At 34.2% G+C, this 24,673-nt stretch overlaps 1 protein-coding gene and 2 non-coding genes across 3 annotated transcripts; 2 read left to right on the top strand and 1 right to left on the bottom strand.

Annotated features, from left to right (window-relative positions):
• Positions 1 to 4,660: 4,660 nt before the first annotated feature.
• On the bottom strand, positions 4,661 to 5,335 carry LOC130461468 (uncharacterized). The gene has a single exon (XM_056829581.1). It carries the CDS (start codon positions 5,333 to 5,335, stop codon positions 4,661 to 4,663), a length of 675 nt encoding a protein of 224 aa, XP_056685559.1.
• Positions 5,336 to 15,392: 10,057 nt separating this feature from the next.
• LOC130462292 (small nucleolar RNA R11/Z151) lies at positions 15,393 to 15,478 on the top strand. Its single transcript, XR_008922388.1, has one exon. It is a non-coding gene; the product is annotated as a small nucleolar RNA R11/Z151 (small nucleolar RNA).
• A 282-nt stretch (positions 15,479 to 15,760) lies between these two features.
• On the top strand, positions 15,761 to 15,899 carry LOC130462305 (small nucleolar RNA snoR80). Its single transcript, XR_008922401.1, has one exon. It is a non-coding gene; the product is annotated as a small nucleolar RNA snoR80 (small nucleolar RNA).
• The last annotated feature ends 8,774 nt before the right edge of the window (positions 15,900 to 24,673 follow it).

The raw sequence follows: 24,673 nt of genomic DNA, 5'->3' as shown, positions 1-24,673 counted from the left end.
TGTTAATTCGTACGATACGCTTCCGATTAAATTTCCAGTTCCGGAATTTATTTCCGATACGAACAATATTTAATATTTCCGATTCCGGAATTAATTTCCGTTTCGAACAAATATTTAATATTTCCGTTTCCGGAATTATTTTCCGATTCCGGTAATATTTCCGATTCTGACAATATTTCCGTTTCCGGCAATATTTCCGATTCTGGTAATATTTCCATTTCCAATAATATTTTCCGATACGTACCATGTTTCCGTTTCCGGCAACATCTACGACTTGGATAATATTCATATTTCCGATACGATCCATATTTCCGTTTCCGGCAATATCATCGTTTCCGGAGTATTCATTTCTTGCCTGTGACGATCTTAGCTCCCACTGAAACCAAGATCCGTCGGTTCCGAATATTCATAGATGGAGTATTTAATGTCATTAAATACTTGATCCGTTTACGTACTATTTGTGTGACCCTACGGGTTCAGTCAAGAGTAAGCTGTGGATTAATATCATTAATTCCACTTGAACTGAAGCGGCCTCTAGCTAGGCATTCAGCTCACTTGATCTCACTGAATTATTAACTTGTTAATTAATACTGAACCGCATTTATTAGACTTAACACAGAATGCATACTTGGACCAAGGGCATTATTTCCTTCACCTTATTGGAATAACATTGGACATGTCTAACAAAGTATAAAAGTCAACACCAGAGAAGTCAATTCTTAAGACTATAAGAAAGGGTACAAGAAATAGGAAAACAAGGAACAAATGGACAGAATTTACGATTCCGTTTCTACCTATACGTTTATGTTTAAAGAAAAAGTAACCTAGCAATCTAACTTCCTTGGTATCATATACCGCTTGAGATTATCACTTCGGTAATAACTCAAACAATGGAAGCTAGGCTACATGTACTAATGACCTACAAAAGGGAAATGAAGCATGGCATTGCTACGTACATTAGTTGTAGGGTCATCTAGTTTGTTTTAAGTCCTTTCAAGGCTGGAACTTAATGATAAATCACAATGTTTGTTTGTTTCTTTGGATGAAATGGTCATTTACAGGCTGAGTCAATATACTTGATTAAAACAAAAAACTCCTTAAAAAAATAAGAACTTTACTAGGTTCAAATCAATCTCTTGATTTGAGTTCCACTAACCTTTAGCATTGTTTTTTTTTTTTAATAAGCAAGTAGTATATATTATTGCATCAACAAGTACAAAACCACCAAAGATCAAGAGGACAGGCCCCTCTGATCAGAAACAACCACTGGAACAAAACCAGTGAACACTACCCTGTAACCAGGGCTAAAAACCAACTATAATCCCTAGCATTCACAGCTCTAGGTAACACAGCAATGATCCTGTTATGTACAGTCTTCTGTATAAGATCACACACCTTATCAACCCTTCTGATCTGCATATTCCATAAGGCATTATTTCTTTCTTTCCATATATGGTAAACTGTACAAAGTATACCAGTGGCAAGTACTCCTTTCCTAAATCTGGAAATATTCCTTTTCTGTAACCAATGAAACACACTGTGAAGATCAGTATGGACCATGGGAATGCCTAATGATCCAGAAATCTGAATCCAGCATTGTGTACTATATACACATCTAAAAAACAGATGTTTGTGGGTTTCTACCTCTGTACCACACAGAAGGCAAAGATTATCAGGTGTAACACCAATTTTCATCATTTTCTCTTTTGTGTTAAGTCTCTCCAGCATAGCCAACCAAGCAATAAATCTATGCTTTGAAACTACCAATCTGTCCCAGATAGCATTGGTCCACTGCAGTCTAACATTTCCAGGTAACAGACTACAATAAGCCTGTTTAATGGAGTATTTAGGCAAAGCCACCAATTGATCCAGTGTTAAATACCCTTTCATGATATCTTTTACTTGGCAAATTGTTCTCCAGTACCAACTGTCACCAGCTTTAGGACCATAGTCCCACCAATTTCGATCCTTGATGTAAACTGAGTGCACCCATTTCACCCAAACATTATCCTTTTTTGTGGCAATCATCCACACATGTTTTCCCATTGCAGCAATGTTCTACAGTTTCAAGTTTAACAAACCTAGACCACCCTCCTTTTTAGGTTTGTAGAGATGACTCCAAGCCACTTTCCCAGGTATATTAGAATCAGCTGATCCACTCCATAGAAAATTCCTGCAGATTCTAGTCACAACTTTGAAAACCCCTTTTGGAAGGATCATGATTTGAGACCAATATGACTGAAGAGTCATTAATACAGAGTTCACTAAGGTCAATCTACCAGCAAAAGACAGATTTCTAGAACTCCATAGTTTAATTCTGGCACACATCTTTTCTACTATCTTGTCACAATCAGCAATTGAGATCTTTTTAGAACAAATTGGGATCCCCAGGTATCTGAAAGGAAAGCAACCTTTAACAAACCCTGTCATATCAAGGATCCTTTGAATGTCAGTTTCTATCATGCCAGAACAGAACACTGAAGTTTTTGAAGGGCTAGCTTTCAAGCCAGTGGTATCAGAAAATAATTTAAAACCCTGCATCATAAGGTGAACAGATTTGAAATCCCCTTTGCAGCACAAGATTATGTCATCAGCAAAACACAAATGATTTAACTTGGAATGTTTGCATTTAGGGTGAAACTTGAATCCCTCTTTTTCACCCACCATCAGTAAGATTCTAGACAGATACTTAATGCAAAGAACAAAGAGAAGAGGAGACAAAGGATCACCTTGTCTCAATACCCTTTTCCCTTCAAAGAAACCATGTAAAGCTCCATTGATGGATAAGGAAAATCTAGGTGTCCTAACACATTGCATAATCAAGTGAGTGAAGTGAGTAGGAAACTGCAAGCTAACCAACATCTCTTCCATAAAATCCCATTCTACAGTATCATAGGCTTTTTGAAGATCCAATTTGATTATGCAGCCTGCACCCCCATTCTTCCTTTCATACCCTTGAGCCAAGTCTTGACACACCATAATGTTATGTGCTATGAACCTACTGTGAACAAAAGCTCCTTGGTTCTGGGAGATCATATCTGGTAAAACATCCCTTAGTCTATTTCACAACACCTTTGAAATGCATTTGTAGACCACATTACAGCAAGAAATAGGTCTAAATTCTTGCACACTCTCAGGGCAATTTCCCTTAGGAATGAGAGTGATGCTTGTTGAGTTAATTTCTCTCAAAAGTTTCCCAGTGTTTAGGTAATCCAAAACTGCAGAGCAAACATCACCCCCTATGTCCTCCCATGAGCCTTTAAAAAATGCACTCCCAAACCCATCAGGGCCGGGGGCCTTGTTACCATCTATATCCCACATGGCAGCTTTAATTTCTTCATTTGAATAAGCAGTATTTAGCAAGTTTCTCATTGCATCTGTAACTAGGGGCCCCTTGCTAACAACAGATTGTTTGACATGAGTTCTATCACAATTATTAGATCCCAATAGCCACTTATAGTATTCCAAAAAGGCATCAGGTACCTGAGTAGGATCACTGGTCCAGTTGCCATGCATGTCTTTTATGGAAAAAATTGTGTTATGAATTTGTCTTTGTCTGATGGATCTGTGGAATAAAGCAGTATTATCATCTCCACCTTTAACCCAATCCACCTTTGCTTTGTGTGCCAAGAAACTCAGATATGCCTTATGAGCCAAATTATATTCCTGTAATGCCACCTTTTCTCTATCAGCCAGCTCACCATCAGAAGGATTGAGGTGAAGAGCAGTCTGCAGAGTATTGAGTGTTTGAGAAGCTTTGTATTCTTTAACCTCAATTTCACCAAAACCTTCTCTATTCAAAACTTTCAGAGCAATCTTGACATTTTTAAGTTTTTGAACAACTTGGAACATTTTAGTGCCCTGATAAACACCATTCCAAGCAGATGTAACAATGTCCCTATATCTAGGATCTTCTTGTCACATGGAGAAGAATTTAAAAGGTTTTCTGCCCACTGCAAGTTGAGGATACACAGTGATAACCCCTGGGCAATGGTCAAAATAACCTTCATTCCTAAAACTGACCTCAGTGTTAGGATATTGACTACTCCAAGCTTGGTTAATCAACACTCTATCAAGTTTAGAAAAAACCCTATTATCCCCCTGTTGTTTATTGTTCCAAGTGTAGAAGTTCCCACTTGACTTAGCATCCTCAATGCTACATTTACTGACACAATTTTGGAAGTCTTGAATTTCACTAAGTCTGACTGCACTCCCCACCCTTTCCCCAGTGTGAAGAACACAGTTGAAATCACCCATCAAAATCCAAGGGCCAGTCAATATACCAGGAATGTCACAAAGATCTTTCCATAAAGCTAATATTTCCTTTTGAGAGTTATGCCCATAAATGAAAGAGCACCAGAACTTGCTTCCATTTTTCAAGGTAATGTCACAATGCACCAACTGACTGGAGCAGAAAATAGGGTTCACCTGAAACTCTCCTGGGTTCCAAGCTAAAATTATTCTCCCACCAGGATGACAAATGTTGTTTGAAGTAAAACACCAACCCTTAAACATATTAAGGTACAAAGCACCAAGGTTTTGAGCTTTGACCTTTGTTTCAAGGAGGCAAACAAGACTGCACCTATTTGTGTTCAGAAAAACTTTGACATCTCTCTGCTTGGCACACTTGTTAACCCCCCTGACATTCCAAAACATGATTCTATCCATCAATATCAGGAGGTATTCCACCTCCATCAATTGATTCTTGGTTTCTCCCACTACCTGAAACACCAGATTTCTCCCCTGTTTCCTCTGCAACACCCAGAACATCCAATACATGGAAAGAATTAGTTACCATCACAGGTGTTGTAGTCTCCTTTCTATGTTGCACAGTTCTAGTTGCCTGTACAAACTCATCAGTTGGTTTAGCCACTACATCTTCGCTCACCACCTTATCCACCCACTTCTTTTTGCCTTTCTTCTTCCTACAGTCTTCAGCAAGATGCCCCAGAAGTTTACAGTTTTCACACACAATGGGTTTCCATTCATATCCTATATTGATACATTTCAGTTTACCATGCTCATCTTGAAATTGCACCTTATCAGGAAGATTCTGAATCACTGCAACCTCTATTTGAACCCTAGCAAACTGCAACTTATCCCTATGGACTGTTGCTTGATCAGCTTGTAAGAATTTCCCAATAGACCCAACAATCTTACTTAGACTTCGTACCCCCCAGAATTTTAATTCCAGATTCTTTAAATGGATCCATATAGGAACCACCTTAACCTCATCCTTGAAGTCTACAATATCCTTGTGCCATGGCTTGCAAATCACAGGTTTCTTATCAAATGTGGGTTTGATTTCATCAAGAACCTTGTCACGATTCTCCATAGTATGAAATCACACAATGAATACTCCATGTTCAATTTCCACCACTTTGTCTACTCCTAAGTTTTTCCAAATACGCCTAAAAAAACCCTCGATCACAGATAATGGAGGATTTGCCCCTAAAACAGCACATACAACAGCTGAATTCCAGTAATCTACCTCATCTTGAATGTCATCTAAATCGATACTAACAATATTATTGCTATCATCATCATCGCATTCAGATTGCAAAATGGGTATGGGAATTACCTGATCATTCACACTCTGTCCATTTCCCGATTTCATCACCGACAACCATGATGAGAAAGTTCTATGGGCCTCCGAGCGGGTTTTCAGTGCAGTGAGTGAAGTTCTTGGTGAGAGAATCGTACCCTCCTCATCCGTGGAATTCGTCGCTTCATCGCATGTTTCAATCTCCATGGCTGCAACACCCAGCACTTCATCCATTGATTTCGTCTTCCTTGCTTGAGATTCCGAAGTAGGACCAACCGGCTTGCTTAGTTTCTTCCGAGCTTTCGATTTTCCTGCCATGGCTTCAGCATAGGATAAGAGAAAACCCTAACCTACGCCGAGAGAAAACTTGAGCGAGAAGAAAACTATTATGGACTATTAGATGCTTTTTTGCTGGCACCAGACTTACCTTTAGCATTGTTACTTAGACCATATTAACAAGCTAACATTCAAAAGCTCTATTTTGATGGACTTTTGAAAGTTGATTGATTTCTAGATCATTCAAGATGGGCTAGTCTTACTTGTTGAAAGTAACAAGAGATATGGACTATTGTTATAAATCCTAGACAATGGAGTTCACAGCTAAAGAAAGATTTTACGACTTTATTATTTCACATTGATTTGAGTGAATATAGGTTTGTTTACTCAATGTGATATAAGTTCGAATCTGTTTGGCTAGTTCAAAGATTCAGAAGTATAAAATCCACTTGGCAAGAAACCATAAAGATCTAGGTTAGATCATGTTGATGATTACTTATACCAAGAATGATCATAAATGATTGTGTGTTGTAATTTCACAATCTAGCTCCATAAGATATGGTTTATCTAAATTGGAATGATCGAAGTCAACTAGTACTTGATTCGATCAATGATGAATCATAAAGATTTTTCCTATAATTTCTAAACAAAATGCTCAACTACTACTAAACTAAACCAAATTCGTCAAAGCTATTGAAAAGTAATTTCAGAATATCTTTTCAATAAAAATATATATCTAAAGAGTTTCTAAACTTAGTGGGAGCTGTGTGTTATTCAACAACCTAAGGCCCTAGTATAGATATATGTTTCATTGTGATTTATTCAAATTAGATACAAGGGTATTGTTTCTACCACGAATTTTTGAGAACATAATGTTTGTTTGCTCGAAATAATGTCCTTTTGGAGATTCGTTTCCAAAATGACAAGTGGGAGAAAATAGACCTCGAAAGTATTCGAGGCGAACAACAAACATAAACGGACATTCCGGAGGCTTTTCGAAGTTCTTTAGAAAATCCGAACACTTATTTTTTAAGGACTTTAGAAGTGGCTTTAAAGAATAGACATCTCTTAGAGGACTTTACAAGTGCTTCAAGGAGAACAGAATATTCAAAGGGCTTTCAAGTGTCTGTTGATATTTTATTGTTTGATGTTCTATACCTATGTAGCCATAGATTTTAGATTAATGAAACTATGAGAATCTTCTATTAGATAGTGAAGAAACCTACAACTTGCAGGCATAGAGTTCAGATCAATGAAACTATGAGAATCTTCTATTAGATAGTAAAGAAACCTACAACTTGCAGTCAAACTATTATCAAGAATGGTAATGAGTTTGTGACTTGTAAGAAAGCTATGACGAAATATAGATTCCCTAAAATGGTTAGAGGCCATATATAGACTTAATATTTAATTGGTTAAAGGCCATAAAAGATACTTAGTGTTTTGATGACAAAATTGAAATTTTGTTGATTTGCAAGAATGGTTTACACCTATTAGTTGCAAATTGGTTTTAAGGATAAAAACCATCAAACATGGAATTATGTTCACACATAAATCTAGATTAGTTACTAAAGGTTACAAGCAAATTCACGGCGTGGATTGTGTTGAAACCTCATACAAAATCATAATTAATGCTCCAGTCTATAAATCAAGCAATGATTGCATATTGGTACATATGGCAATTGGATGACAAATGTATTCCTTAATCAAATGTTGGAAGAAATTATGTACATGGTATGTCATATTATTTGTGGATCCAAATAATGCTTAAAATGAATGCTAGCTTATGAAATTCGGGTATGGATTTAAGCAAGCAATTGGGAATTGGAACTGTATTTTAGTGTAGCTAATAAGTAATTTAGTTTCATAAAATGTACATGATTCTTATAGATATATAAGAAGTTCAGTGGGAGTACGTAAAACTTAATTGGTCCTATGTGTATCACACACATATCTCTCTATTGTGAAATAACATTCAAATGCAAATGACTTAGATTTGAAATTATTCATCAATAATGGACCAAGGAGAAACTTAGTACATACTGGGTATTAAGATCTATTTACAAACATCTTAGAATATTGTTTTGGATTAAGTAATGGCATTTACTAAATCAAACAGGAAAGACTCCTTGGGAGATATTCGACCCATGTGAATAAATCTAGGTAATGAATGTTTGAACTATGTATAACCATTTACGGAGTACTAAGTTAAACATCAAAGAATCTAAGTAATGAGATTCTTCACATATATTATATGTCAAAGAATTTAGGTGGATTCAGTATCTACTGAAATTGGATAGCTAAAGTTACATGAATAGAATTCAATAATTGAGAATAATTCTGCAAAAGAATTTATCATGTACTTCCTCCGTTCCACAATAGATGCATCGTTTCTCATTTGCGCACTATTCATCAATCTACTTTGACAATCATTTTTTCACAGTTGTGTAAGAAAAAATATAGTCAAGTGGGATCTTGTTAAATTCATATTAATGCAAGGATTCCAAATATCAACTTTTTATAATTTTTACTTATACGCATGTAGAGATATTAATGTTCAAAGAAGCGTATTGGCATACGTGCAAATAGAAATGATGCATCCTTTGCGGAACGGAGGAAGTATGATATAATATAAGGATCGCCAAAAATGCATCGTATGGCTTTAGGCATGACGAACATATACCAATCTCTATTGTTCTAAGTAAAGATCAACTAGATTGAGATCAAGAAAAACTTATGGTACTTGAAAAGGTACATAGAATTAGTTCTTGATACAAGGAAATAAAGATATGCTAAATATTGATGCTACACGCATAAACACTGGCAAAGGATCAAGCAAGATCCCTTTGGAGTTAACCATTGGCATGAACGAGCTATATGCATCGTGTTTTGAAATGGCAACATGGATTAAAGACCATGAATTGTTGCGTGGGAAATTAAAATATTAATTTCTATGTTCTAAGATACATATGGAAAGTCATCCACATATCCGTGAACTACTTGGATAAGTAAAATCCAAACAAAGCATCACTAGCAACCTATACAGTTGAAGTAAAAGTAATTATTGCGTAAGAAGCAATAAAACAGAGTTGTTTACATTAAAGAGTTTTTCGCTGAACTTGGATAGAACACATGTCGCTGACTTGATGGTTCTTCATTGCAGAATGCGGGTAGTAAATGTGGGATTATTAAAAAATATGTCGTAGGTGAGCTTAATAAAAGAAAATCGCCCAAAGGTTGGATTAAAATTAACAAATTTTCCTATTTCCAATTTCCCACAAAAAATTATATCAAACGAGATGTACGTACACGTCCTTATCTTGATTCTTGACCATGGACTGGCAATTATCTTTGATAAGGTCGTGGCAAGGTCCATCATCTTAGGGTCTGTTTGTTTAAACATATCTAAATCATTTCAATAAAAATTAGGTTCTGATTGATTCAACATATTTTAAATTATTTCAACAAAAATAAGTTCGCATAAATTCAGGAAAATTAAGTTCAGTTACGTTTAGAAATTAATTGTTTAGTAAAATTCAGTTGAACCAGCCTGAGTTTTTAAGTCCTTAATTCCTTATTCACCTTGTCTTCTTACCGACATCTAGACCAACACTAATAAAAAAAAAGGGTCTAAATGCGGACACATTTTATTTGTTTTAGTAAAACTATCGACAGACTTTAGTGGGTGCTGTTATTTCAACACTTAATATTAAGATCGTGAGGACGATCTTGGTCCAGTCTCCATGCAGACCGACCTATGCAATACAAAGGAGAAAATATGCTAATGGCTTAAACAATCTGGTAGACTGGTAGTACTTCGTATGTAGTATAGTACACACTGCCAAAACAAAACTGGAATCGGTGGATATTTTCCTCTATTTATGAGCATGCAACATTATGCTTTGGCATATATACATGAAATGACTACTCTATGTTCACTATGTTGTGGGCAGGAGATGGATCACTGCATCATTGCACGATGGTATCAGCATCCGATATCTTTCAATATATTGGCCCGCTCCGGCCCAGCCCCGGCAAGTTGAGTTTAGAGATTAATTTTTATTATTATTATTATTATTATTATTATTATTATTATTTTCTAAATGATTACTTTCTCCTTTCCTGAAAGTCCGTCCCATTTTTTTGGGTACACTTGTCAATAAACATTATGTATTGTTAATATATCTAGTTATTAAAAATTGTAAAATATATTATTAAATTACTCGTTAAAACGATTTCATACGAGATTCCACGTTTTTATAATATATTGAAAAGGATTTAGAAGATTCTTTTCCATGATGAATAGTGTTAAGATTTCCATGATGAATAGTGTTAAGATTTCAAATGAGAAAAACAAAATAGAAGGAGGGAATATTTGTTACTTGAACATGCAGGGAACCTCACACGTACTATACTTTCTCCAAACTTCAGACAACAATTTATTCTTTCCCTACTCCGTCTAACTAGATGCATGGTGAGTTACAAATTTATAATTATGAAGTAGTACTATTGTGTTTTTCTCGTGATGTGGTTATTATACTTGTCCGAACTGTTATTTTACTGTTGTTTTATTTCTATTTTATGCGATCTCAATCATTAACAAATTTACGACGAAACAAATTTAACAAGATCCCAGTCATATAATAACATTTTATGATTTTATCTTATACTCTTATCAAGATATATGGTCAAATTAAGTTTTTTAACTTTGACCGCTTGATTCGTAAATGGGCAGAGCTTAAAAAAATGGAGGGAGTATGATCTGTACTCCGTATAAGACAAGACAATGTCTCCAAGATTTGGTAAAAAGAAATATGTAAAACATATACTCTCAACTATACCTATTATGTAGTACTCATGAGTACATTATACTATCAAAAGGTCTTGCGCGCACAAGGTGTACAATAAATTTATTGTACACCAAGATTTCTTTTACCACTTTTTTCGTAACTTTAACCTTGTTTTGATTAACTTTTATATTAGTAAAAAAAAAGTTGATAGAAATGATTAAATGATTAATTTTATACATTATTAGTGATTTTGAAGAAATAAGTTTTAATAAAATGAAACAATTAATCACTTAAAAATAGATAACTTTTACATATATAAGCTTAACTTTAAGCATTTTGAGTTAACTTTTACTTCGGTGTACAATATTTATTGTACACCCATTGTAAATAAGAATTTGTGTTATACTAATATTTAGGAGTGACATTTGTTATTTCATGGTGAAATATTTTTTCGCCAAAAACGTTTATCTAAAAATATATCAACATTTTTTTTTTGTTTTCTATCCTTTTGATAAAATGTGTATGTATGGAAAAAAAAATATTGGAATATAAGTAAGAAAATTAATAGATATCACCTAATAATAATTTGTTTTAAATGATTTTTTGGTAATATTTTAGTCAAACAGATATATCAAATGAAAAAATTAGCATATTGAGTATATAAATATGTAATACGTATAGGATGAAAATTGCATATTAAACTATTAAACGAGTATGTTCAAGATTTATTAATTATGCATTTCCTTTATGAGGAGAAATATATCAATTACACATTTTATAATAATAATAATAATACTCGTGGTGCGTGTACGGGATCTAATCTAGTATGTATTAAAAGAAATGCTACGACCTCAATGTGGTGCTGACATGTGTACTTCACATTTTTTTATTATATTTTTTAAAAAATAAATAAATTCAATGCATATAATCGCTCCGTATTTGTTAAGGAGTCACATGTTGACCGGCACAAATATTAAGAAAACATGGTTGAATGTGATATAATAATGATGCGAGTGACGTGGGGTAGTTGACAATAAAGAAATTAAAAAGTAAGCGAGGTATAAAAGTTACCAAAAATAAAATTATTTATTATTTAAGTGGCTCAGCGGAAAGTAAAAAACTACGGAGTAAAAGTTACGCAAAATGGACATGTGACTCCTACAAAATTATGGCCGAAAATAATACTCATGACTCCTAAAAAAATACTGAGTGAGTATGAGTTGTATTAGTTACTAAATACACAATTTATTTATTTTTTGATAATAAATACACAATATATATTATTTAATATATGTTATAAAATAATCTCTACTTACTAAATCAAAAAAAAATTAATTTAAAGATATTATTGACTTCCATTGTGTATAGCAAAGATATTTTGGAAAATTATATTGATAGAATATATGTATGTATAGTAATAAAGGAACAGCTGAGGGCATAATAGTAAAATAACTTTTCGTGTCCCCCTGCGAATTGACGAAATTACCCCCTAAGTAAACCCCACAGCCTTTCACTCTCACACATACCTCTCTTTCTCTCTCCTAGGTCTTCGGCGTCCCTCAACCTCCCTCCCGTTTTCTCTCTCCTTCCTCTTCATCTTCTTCGATCTTCTTCCACTAATCCTCTTCCACCAAACCCCGTCCTTCATTCCAAACCCTAAATATTTTGTGTTTCTTTCACCGCACACGCAGACTCTCTCTCCTCCGCCTCTCGCCTTCGCCACCGCCATCACCATCAACGTCTGATCTTTTGGAGATCCGGGTGAGATAACTCGCCACTTTTCAGTTCTATTCTCTTCTCAAAGATTCGGTAAATTGGGATTAAAACTTATGTTCTTATTCGTTTGATCTTTGTGTTATTGAGGTTTTTTAATCATCAATTGGTTGAGATGGAGATGGAGAAGGAGGCGGCATCGGTCGGCCCTTTTCACGTTGAATCTCTTCAAAAATCAAAACCCTCATCATCATCTAACCAGTTAAGTTTCCCAATTTTTTGTTTTCGATTAATTAGGGTTTCTATTTTGCTTTACTTATGTCAATTTCGTGTAATTTTTGATTAACCAGAAGGAGGCGGCATCGGTCGATTAATTAGGGTTTCAAAACCCTCACGTTGATTTTTTTTTGAGTGAAGTTCTTACTGAGGCGATGGCTTCTTCATCAGGTATGAAACTATGAATATCCTCTTACCATTTTGTTTAATTGCTAATTTGATTGAAAAATACAATCTTTTGTCAATCAATTGAAAAAAAAAACATTCTTATTTCTAATTCTTCATGTATTTGGTTCATTTTCTCATCTGGGTATGTCTTAAAAAAAACGCCAATTACTTTGAGTTTTGGATCGTGATAGACTACAATTGTAGTTTATTAGTTGGTAATAAAAACAATAAGATTATCAAGCCAAAAAAATACAATTCTCAAATAAATGTTAAAAATCAATAAGATTATCAAGCCAAAAAATTCACTGACACCCAAGACCAAAGAATTCAAAATTAACTAAAACAAAAGTATATATCACCACACCACCGGTAGCGAAACGACGACGAAAACCCCAATAGGTGCAGATACCTGATATGCATGTCGTATTTAAATGGGTGGTGATCCAAGAGTCGTCTTAATCGAATTCGAGATTTGTCGATATAAACCCCACATGAACTCCAACAACATGGATAAGTTAATTGGCCGGTTCCAATAGCCTGCGCCTCAGCGGAAAGTCTTATATAATAGTTGATGATTTGAGTCTCTTGAGATGAAACAACGGGAGGAGAGAAAGGTGGGGATTATTGTCTCCATTTTCACTTATATCTCCTTCGTTGATGTTGGTGGTGTTGTTGTTAAAGCCAAATAAGAGAATGGAGTTTACTGTTTAGGTTTTGATAGATAAGAGCCTTATAATCTTTTAGTGGTCTTTGATTACTTATGATTGTCTTAGATTAAAGGTCTTACTACCCTTACGAGTTACGACCTTTAGGCTTCCCTATTTTCAGGTGAGCGGGTCAAATCGTATTTTAGACTACATGCTCTATGACTTTAATTAAGAAAAAATAATAAAAGTAATTTGGTGAAGTAATATGTTTAAGGTTATAATAATATTAGAGATTTAAACATTGTAATAATATTGATAATTTAATGTGTAGTTTTGGAGTTTTATGATAGAAGAAAATGAAGATAAAGTTATGCAAGATCGAATGTTGAGATGGAAGGTTAAAAAATGACAACAAGGACAATCACTCACCCCGTAACAAAAAGGACGCGAAAATGCCAAAAGAAGAACCAATTATGCGCGTAAGTATTACGTAGTACATTGTTTAAAGGGTATGATTATTACTCCGTACATTGTTTGATTTCTTTACTTTAGTATTACAATTTATATTTTCGTATGGCCATGAGTATTAAATTGTATTTTGTTCTTAAATAGAGATGATGTCTAATTTTTCCTTAGACGAACTTTACGAACATTTTTTCTTGCCTTATAATTATTTTATATAATTTTTTATTACCAACTTAACTGATTAAATTTTGTGAAACATACTTTCTTATTCAACTGTGTGAGATGTTTTCATTTAATGCTTTATAGTGGTTATTCAACTGAAATAGGCCAGCAGAATAATCAGTGGAAAAAAAAGTTGAATTTATAGATGGATTTTTGAGATGTAAAATCAGTAGTACTTGAATATCATTTTCATTTGAAACGCCGATTAGAAAGCCTTGATTTTGAAGGAATTTATTAAACGAAGAACAAGAAAAAATGATAAGTAACGAGAAAGAAGAATGTTATTAATCTATTAGAATGATTATCCAACCACTTTGAATTTATGTATATCAGGTAAAGGTGTTGCATACAACGTTTATTCTGCTTCAGCAACACTGCAGCTGGCATGCAGTTAATATAAACAGAAAGTAGTCTAAATACCAACATACCGGCATTCAACTTATGATAATTGTGATATTATCCTTATTAGGTCAACATATACATGTATAGAAATAGGTGATTTACTAGCATTGCAACGCCACTCATATGGAATAAGAAAAACAACAGAGGAAGGAGATGCCTAATCTAACCAGAATAAAAACAAAATATTTATATATTTAGACCCATAAAATGACCTAGAAAAAATTGATGAAATGTATTCTCTATCCCTTAACACTAAAGTCTATAGCAGATTAGCAGCAGTTCATATACATATACTTGCGTTTCAGAGTTCAGATTAGAGTTGATTGTCTGATACAAATGAATATGATACGATTTGAGATCCCATACAACGTCTTAAGAGCTGGTAGAAGTGTCAAACAACAAACTTTTTTAGGCTTCTGATTCACAGATACTCTGAAGGCATCTTTCGAAATTCCAACAACTATTGGTAGTGACCAAGGATTCCACTCAATAGCTTGATTGAGTTTGTAGTTCACATTTGTGACGTTTTGTTGATTGGGGTATTAGTTTTATGCATCCATTTATGCTAATTATACATAATTTCTTTGTTTTTATTTCTTTACTTATTTGTTTTCTATGTTTGAATAACAGCACCGCCAGTGCAGAAACCGTAAGAAGTACAATCAGGAGGCTCACGGAGCAGAAGGAGAGTTAGATCTTTCATGTGTACTACACCAAAGTGAGTTGCGATTGGTTCGTCCCTCGGGCCGTGCTCATGGACCCGATAACTTAGTGTGGACTAGAGTTTCTGACCTTTGGAACTCTGAGTAAACCTTTGAAAAACTATTGTTTCAGCTTTATTTTTCCTCAAAAATTATGTTTTTATGTGACTAATTTGTGGGTTGATTAGAGTTGATGATGATAATTTACCTTATCTTAGAGGATTTCAGTGAGATCAATGATCTATGATCTGATTGTTACACACACTGAAGCTCTTATATCTCTCTTTCATAGTTATATCTCTCTTTCATAGTTATTCCAACTATGATAGCGTTGCGGAATGTTGGTTGTTTACATGCATGTGCATGAAGTATCGTTTCTTGCTATGACGAGATAAAGAACACGGGAGTGTTCTGTAGGTCGATCTATTGGTCTTGCTGTGAGCCTTTCAAATAGACGACTTCTCCTACTACCGAGAATTACTTTGTTAAATACACTAATATCATATTTACTTTAATTCATTGTATATAGATGTGAATGTTAGGTTGCATCCAAATACCAATTCCGTAGGAGAAAATATGTTCCTTATGGTGTAATGGCTGTGATGCTAGATAAATTTATAGGAATGTGGTTTATCTTAATCAGTGACTTTGTTTCTTTTGTGTCATATGATCATGGAAAGGCTTTTATACATATCAATTCATAGTTTATTCTTTGCTATTTGTGTCGTGATGAAATCTAAGGCGTTGGGTAGCAACTCTGATCTTTTTGGTTGAAGACATCCAACTTGGTTGTGGTTCTGAGCAGATTTTCTGACATGATAACTCCGTCTTTGGGCAGTTTATGGCAGGTCATAACTGGGCGAAAGATAATTATACTGAAGGTGTTGTAATAGCATAAATTTTTAATACACTCACACGCATCGCGTGCATATAAGACTAGTATGTATAGTACTTGAACAATATACTGACTTTTGACATCTTTTATACGAAAAACTAACAAGTACATAAATTTTAAAAAATGCTATGAAAAAATTCATTCATGAAATATATATATTCCGTACAAGAATGTATGTTTATCATATTGCTCAAAAATATATTTTTTCTTATTTTTTCTCTTAACATAAAGTTATGACTTAATTAACTTAACAAATAAATTTTCTTAGTTTTATAGCCTAGATTTTTTTTCCTAACAACATTTTGATAGATTATGTTCAAATCTTCTTATACTAAAAAAGCCCCAAGATCTCTTAGGTTTTTTTTCTCTTAGGTTTTGCGTCATTTTTTGTTGCCCATTTTGCCCCCTTACTTTGTTTATTTTTACTATATTGCCATGTTGATTAGTAATCTCTTTTATTTTCCGTTTTTTAAACGTTTAACACTTGTTTGGAAAAACAGACATTTTTGGACATTAATGTCCACGTGTTTTGACAATTTTATTGAAAGAAAATACATACTTTTCTTGAGTTAAAGTATAATATTTTTTCCCCAATATAAGAAGACTTTGCATAATATATGACTACTAAATTTAATCCAACTATAATTTATCTTACCTCATTAAATAATTAATGATTAAATAATTTAATTATGTACTCTTAAAGTTTTAATCTATATTATTATTAAAACTCCAAGGCAAAGAATGACATCTCGCCATATTTCTCTTTCTATATAATGATAACGTGTCGTATCGTCATGTTTGACATGTCATCTCGTATATAACTATTTTAATCATGAAAAAAATATTAGTTATAGCCTTATAGGTTTTAAACTTGTGACCTCTCATTTGTTAGTCACATATGATAATCACTATGCCACAAATCATTTTTTTTGTTTTTTATACGTTCAAAATTATGTTAAGTCAATACAATTAGAAAAGTGATCTGAATAATTTCTTAATAGTCTTACATCACTAATTAGTTATTACTTTTATGAGTTACTAATCTTTACATGATAAGATTTATTAAATCATACTCGAAGAAAGACATATATATTGTAATGTTTGTAAAAATTATAAAAAACTGTGACAAATCAAACAACATTTTACATAATAACATTTGATTTTTACTCTGTATATTAGTAAAATATCCAAATAAAAGATACTACTCCGTAAATAAATAGTGTGAAAGTTAAAGTGATGCATTTAAAAAGAAACGGAGAGCGTAGATATATAATAATTTTTTTTTTTTGTAAATGTAAACATCTTTATGCGATTTTTTATAAAGGAAGTCAGGTAGGTATAGTTCTTAACTTGCAAATAAGAATGATAAACTTTTATTTGATGTAAACAATGTCTTTTATGCTATACGTAGTAGAAAATAACTTAATCAATTAATACGAGTAGTAAAAATTATAAATGTACGTTGATTCAACACGTGCATGGCACGTGCTTGTGACTAGTATTAATAAATACACTTTTTCAAGAACATAGGTAGTATCTAGCTACTCTAGGTATTGAGTACTATTACGACACTTTCTCTGTTTTCCTGAGTTCTATTACCTGTATTTTACGCGGTATTAGGCCAATGCACTACATTTTTATATAAAAACCATTCATTTAAAATTCATATGACATCTACAAAGAAACTTCAATTTAACAATTAGATAACAAATTGGATCAAATAAATGTTTAATTCATCAAAATTGGGATCTATCTCTTGTACATATCGTTGGAATATACAACCTTTTTTAAGAGACGATTTAACGATTTGTTGTAGTAGTGAAGGTACATGGTTTTTATCCGATTCATTGATTGCATTAGGAAAATTCATACCTTTTGCAATCCCGCATAATTCTCTACCAATGAATCAATTTCAAGGTGGTCCATTAGATCTGCGATCTTGAACATTAGAAAAAAAGACAAGAAAAAAGACAATGAACCAATTTCAAGGAATGAGAAGAAATACTTCCTCCATTCCGGATATATCGCACCATGGTTGACTTCTACTCTTCTAACCATTGCTTTGACTCTTAATATCTCAAATCGTGTTCAAGTAAAAATTATAAAAAATTAATATTAAGAAAATATTTAACGATACAAATCTAACATGATCTCACATGACTTAAATTTTCTTACGTAAGAATCACAACAAATGGCCAAAGTCATAGTGTGAATAGTGTAAAAAACAAATGGTGCGATATTTCCGAAACAGATGAAGTATCTTATCTTTCGAGGGAGGAAAAAATCCTCGCGAAAGGAGGAGTCGTTGCTGTAAAATCTAAAAAAAACATATAGGAAAAGCAATAAAAAATACAGATATAGCTTTCTACCGGAAAAAAAACATATGGAATCTCCTAAAATATCCATAATAGAGGATAGGGTTCGATAGAGAAAATAAAGAAGCGTTTATGCACGCAATGTGTGTTTCTCCAATGTACTACTTTGATCATTAACATGTGCAATTATGTATTACCAAAAATTATTAAAAAAAATTGATATTTAAAAAACACATAAGAAACAAATCTACCAAGACCCATATTATAACGTTTTATCTAATACTCATATCAAGATACATAGTCAAAGTTTTAGCTTTGACCACTGGAATAAGTGGGAAAAGCTCAAGAAAATAGAGGGAGTATATAGTACTCTGTATAAGGAAAAATTATGTATGTATGATTGACAAGGCCCTTTAAGTATTTGGTAGGAATTAATATGTAAAATATTTTATAAATTTTATATTAGTGAGTAGTATTTTTGTCAGATAAAAATTGGAAACATAAAAAAGTGCTATATTCTTTAAAGAACAAGGTCAATTTTGACTAAATATTATACGTAAAAAAAATATTATTACTGTGACCTTTGTTCTAATTTAATTGTCACACTTTTATTTTACGTCCATCCCAACTTAATTGTCATACTCTCTTTAATAGCAATTATTCACTCATATTTTATTACATCTCTATTTTCACTACCAAATCACACACCATTTCTCAGTACTCAACTAAATTTTTTTCCCACTAGCTTTCATTATATACATATTTCCTATTTAAATGTAATACTAGAAGCCAAAAACAACTTATACATCACATAGCATGAGGGAGTATGATAAAAAAAATAAAATAAAAGTCTTGTTTCACTTACAATATTATTTCCTTGTATATATTATTAAGATTCTTATTATCTATATTAATATATTAAAAGCGTACGGAAGAAAGTTTATGTGGCACATAGAATTCTTCTGTTGACGCCACGTTATTCACTCAGCAAAATTATGTGAATGTGTAGACACCAAATTCGTGTCACCCCTTAAGGGCCGATGACGAAACCATTAGCCTAGCGCCAAGATTGGTACAACTCCGAGTGGAAGTCCGAATTGCTAAATATTCTAAGTCCAAAAATCCAAAATCCATTCCCCAATTCTGTTCCTATTTTGAAACTTGGTACAAAATTCAATTCTTCAATACAAATTCAAAATTCTGAGTACAAACTCTCGAAACAGACCTCTCCATTGGTCTCCGAGCCATGTTTTCATTTCAAATGACACTAAGAAATCCAAATTCGGACGCTGACCAATAAAACCGAGCATCCCTTGCATGCGACCCGTAAACCCAGATTCAAAACTGTACAAATCTGCAAAAGGTTTGCGTCTAAAAAAAAGCAAATCAACCTCATTAAGCAACCTCCACAAGAAAACTTCCCCCACTACAATACAAAAGTACAAACGTGCCAACCAAGACTCGCCTCAAAAGGACGACGTCATTGTCCTTTTTTTGCAGCATCTGCTGGCGCCAGGCACCAGCTCAGCATCAGCACCAGACGCTGGCCTGGCGCCAGGCGCCAGCCTTTTGTCGGTTTTTCAACCACATTTCTGCATAAACGCTCATTTTTGGAAGATTTGGGGGGGGCAGAAAATCAAATACAAACACAACGTTGTAATGTCAAAATAATTCTACACTCTCAAATCCTCTCAAAATTCGAAAAATACAAAGTTCTAGTACCACCTTGCAATTGGGAAATCACCTTGGAGAAATCAGTCTAGCCTACTTAGGTAATACGAGGTCCTTCTAATCTACTATTTTGCTAATCTATTTGCTAATTTCTAAAACCCAAGGATGTTCATACTCATTTGAACTAGGTTGTGTGACAAAAGGGGTAATCTTTGAGGGGATTTCATACTTGAAATCCCCCTCAAATGATCTTCCAAACCCCATTTCAAGTTCAAGATTCAATCTTTATGCATATTTTCTATATAAATTGGTTAAGAATGTGAGGTTTTCATGATTGAAAATACTCCTTCTAAAAACCATGACTCAAGTTTTCAAAAATCTTCAATCTTTATACAAGTTCTATGATATTTAAAGAACTGCAATCCCTTATTTAAATTTGAACACATGAATCATTTAATTTCATGTACAAATGCCATTTCCAAAGTTCAAATATTCAATGATGTTTAAATGAGATTAACTTCTCCTTAAACTCGAATCAAATACAAGTATGGAGTTTTCCAAAGGTGGAGTCTTTACATAAAGTCTTGGCCTTTGAGAGTAAAAGTCTCATAATTTTTATTTTCAAGTTCTATATTCAAGTTCAAGTTCAATATTCAAGTATCATTTCAATATTCAATATACAAAATCGATGATACTTTTTAATGAGCGACTCATTTTAAAGTGAGATTATTTTTACACGATTAGATTTGATGGGGAGCCAAATCACTTTTGCGCAAGTGTTTCTTAATCGAATTTTCAATATTCAAGTTATTCAATTTCTATTATACAAGTTCAATGCTTTATTGCTTATTTATTTGCTTTATTTCTTATTTATTGCTTAATTCAATTCTTCACCTTTAAATATTGCACCTTTCTATTCCGCACTTACTATTTATGAAACTTTACTTGCCCAGTCCTTCTAGGAAATGTGGTTTCCACCTAGTCCTTTTTCTAGGTGGTGATGTATATTTACTAATTTCGCACTTTAAATTTCTATTGTGATGATGCTTTACTTGTTTATTACTTTCATCACCTAACCTGCTAAATCAACAAGTTCTAATAACGCTTAACAAAGATAATTTTTGGACAAACCGGTCTAGGTTCCTTAAATTTGACTTAAAGCAAAGTGATCACCATACAAACTTAGCAAATTCGATGTTCTAATCAAGCATGCTCACCCGCCTAAATCTTAGTGTCATGTTAGGACTTTACTACGAAAATGATTCTTGTATTTTTTTATGAACCAAATTGCAAATTCTACTCAAATAAGTGTCTCGCTCCCTTACCCGAGTTTCAATCGATTTCGAATTCCACTGCCTTGTCCCAAGTCATACTAGGTCTTTCCAAACTGGACCCTAACACTTGTTTGGTGGCGACTCCATCAATGTTCAAAATTCCGAAAGCCGTAGGGGTATTTTACGCACTTTCCTATATTTTGAACTTTGATTTTCTATATTCAAAATTCAATTACATCACTTGTGTGAACCTAGAATTTGGCTCCCCTTTTTGGGGGTGGGATTGAGAAAATCAAGTCAAATCTAGTTGGTCACACACTTGATAAATTGGACAAGTTAGGGACCATGGTGAGTCTTAAACAAGATTCATCAAGCTCTCATAACTTACATACAAAATTAAATGTACAAGCTATACGAAATACGAAAAATACCACTACAAAGAAAAACCCCCTACAATTTGGCGACTCCACTGGGGAGTCCAAGACTTACGTTTTAAGCAGTAAACATATGTCGAGCAATCTGCCAATGACTTGCTGAAGCGCCTAGCGCTAGCTAGCAGCGCCTGGCGCGGATCCCAGCATCTGGCGTTGCTGCCTTGCGTCTGGCGCAGTAGCTGGCAGTGGCAGCCTGCCCAATTCATGTTTTAATGCTCAAAATGGGAGTTTAGCTTGGATTTTGAACATCGAAAGAGCCACTCCCAAACTTTGAGAACCAGCATCGAAACGGTAAAATTAGCAAATTTTGGTTAAATCCAATTGTCTCTTAGGCATTGTATGCATGCTTTTCAAAAATACAAAATAAATTTTTCTACCCTTGCCCACAAGAATGTGTTCTACATTCGGGTTAACCATGGGGTCAAAGACTTGATCACTCTCCATACGGCTCCTGGCTTAAGTGTTTGATCATTTTCGAGTCTACCAAAACTTGACATTTGTCATAATGTTCCCGACATTTGGCATGGAGACCGTTCGCTAACATACGTCTTCCTTGGGTGGAGGCGCCTTGTTACCGGATCCGCGTCTTAGTCAAGTACCCTTTGACACCCTAAACCGACCAATTGCATCATACAAAAACTTAGAACCGACCTTAGTTTGAGAACTTTGCATGTCGCATTCATGTTCATGCTAGTGTGAAAACGTGTTTATGTGCGTTGTGTGTGGGCGTCTTTGCACGCGTGAATGGCTAACACCGAGTTCTAGCTTTGCCAAAAAAATCCATAGTCTCCAAACTAGGAAAACTAAACCTCCTAGGAGCATCATTCAACCTCATGCATTAAAATCGCCGATTTAGGATTGTCATTAGGAGTTCCACTCCGTTGATTCAAAATCCCAAAATACGCCTCACGCAAAAACATCAAATTCAAAAATCCAAATCCATGCATGGCTTCATAATGGAGGATTTTCTAGTCCAATTTCAAAATACCAAAAGTCTAAATCCATGGCGTAATAATGCCGGATTTTCTAGTCAAATTTCCAAATACCAAGAGTTCAAATCCATGGCGTCATAATGCCGAATTTTCTAGTCCAATTTTCAAGTACCAAAATCAAAAGTCCAAATCCATGGCATCATAATGCCGGATTTTCTAGTCCAATTTCCAAATACCAAATTCAAAAGTCCAAATCCATGGCATCATAATGCCAAATTTTCTAGTCCAATTTCCATGTCCAAAAATACAAATTTCAAGAGTCAAATTCATGATGTCCTAATTCAAAAGGCGAGTTCAAATTTTCAAGGACCTCATTTCAATTGCCCAAATGCGAAATTCGATTTTTGACTCCAAGTTTTTAATTCAAAATAGCTTCCATCCCTCAAGATACAACTCCAAGGTACAAGTTCAAAACCTTTTCCCACCTCATCGAGTCATAAAATTTCAAATACAATTGCCCAAATACTTCCAACGGGTTGCAAATCCCCAAAAACAATACAATTCCAAATCAAACCGGGTGGAAAATCCCCAAAAATAATAAAATTCCAAATTAAACCGTGATTAAAATCCCTTGAAATAATACAATTCCAAATCAAAACGGGTTGAAACTCCCCAAAAATAATACAAACCCCCTATTCTACGTCGGGTTGAAAATCCCTTGAAATAGTCCTAGTTTAAATACAAAATTCTATGCCGGGTTGAAATTCTCTTGAAATAGTCCTAGTTCAAATACAAAATTCTATGTCGGGTTGAAATACCCTTGAAATATTCCTAGTTCTGATACAAGTTTTAAATCGGGTTGAAATTCCCTTGAAAAATTCCTAGTCCAAATACAAGTTCTAAACCGGGTTGAAATTCCCTTGAAATATTCCTAGTCCAAATACAAAGTTCTATGTCGGGTTGAAATTCCCCTAAAATATTCCCAGTCCAAATTCACAAAAGAATGAAGCTCCTCTAAAATACTTCCAATGGGTTGCAAGTATCGATACAAGTGCAAGAAATCAATATTTCTAAAATACAAAAATTCAAATCCCCGAGTTAGCGGAGTGGCACTTAGAGTCAGTCTAGGTCTCATTCCATTTGCATGCATGTCATCATGTCTCTGAGTCGGGTAGAGTTCAAATTCTAAAGTCATTGCATGTTCCCTTCTTAGGAATCAAAAGGCTCGTCAGGTTCTCTACTTCAAAGGTCCAGAATAACTTCATTGGTTCCAGCTATTGTCTATCACTATGAACGAGTTGAAGAGCCCGAGGTTCGTTTAAGGGCCCTCGAGAAAAAATCAAGAGGCTCTGTTTGATTCTAGGGGCTATGCTCGGTATATGTAGGTTCCCCTCAACCCTATGAACTATATTTATAACACAGAGGAACCATATGATCCCATGAGCTACATCGAACCTAACGAAGACCCAACGTCTGACTTTATAACAGGTTTATCTCAAAATGATATTTGTGGAATATGGGCGAGTGATGATGAAGACGTTTACTACACTCTATCGAAGACATTTCTGCAGAAAATGAATGCCAAGAGATTGTGAATGCATATTGGTACCTTGACACTAAGGCAGAAAAGAGTAATCAGGTTATGACCCAATTCGGCAGAATTCAAGAAACAGCCTATAGGGCCACTCCTACTCCTGAGATACAAACCTTGGTCGATGATAATCCACTTATCAAGCAACTGAAAAGAACCAAGGCTGAAGTCAATATCTGGCAGCTGATAACATCCTCTGCCAAGCACCGCAATCCCCTAATCAATGCACTTGCTAAATTGAAAATTACCCCGGAAACTACTCAAAATGACCTAGTTGGGCTCTTTGCAAATCCTGAAGAGGGAATCACGTTTACCGATGAAGATCTCCCACCCGAAGGAGCGGGCCACCACAATGC

The sequence above is a fragment of the Spinacia oleracea genome, chromosome 5 (genome assembly GCF_020520425.1).
Source record: "Spinacia oleracea cultivar Varoflay chromosome 5, BTI_SOV_V1, whole genome shotgun sequence".
NCBI classification, from domain to species: Eukaryota; Viridiplantae; Streptophyta; class Magnoliopsida; order Caryophyllales; family Amaranthaceae; genus Spinacia; species Spinacia oleracea.
Note: the sequence above shows the minus strand (reverse complement) of the source record. Positions and strands in the feature narration are given on the sequence as shown.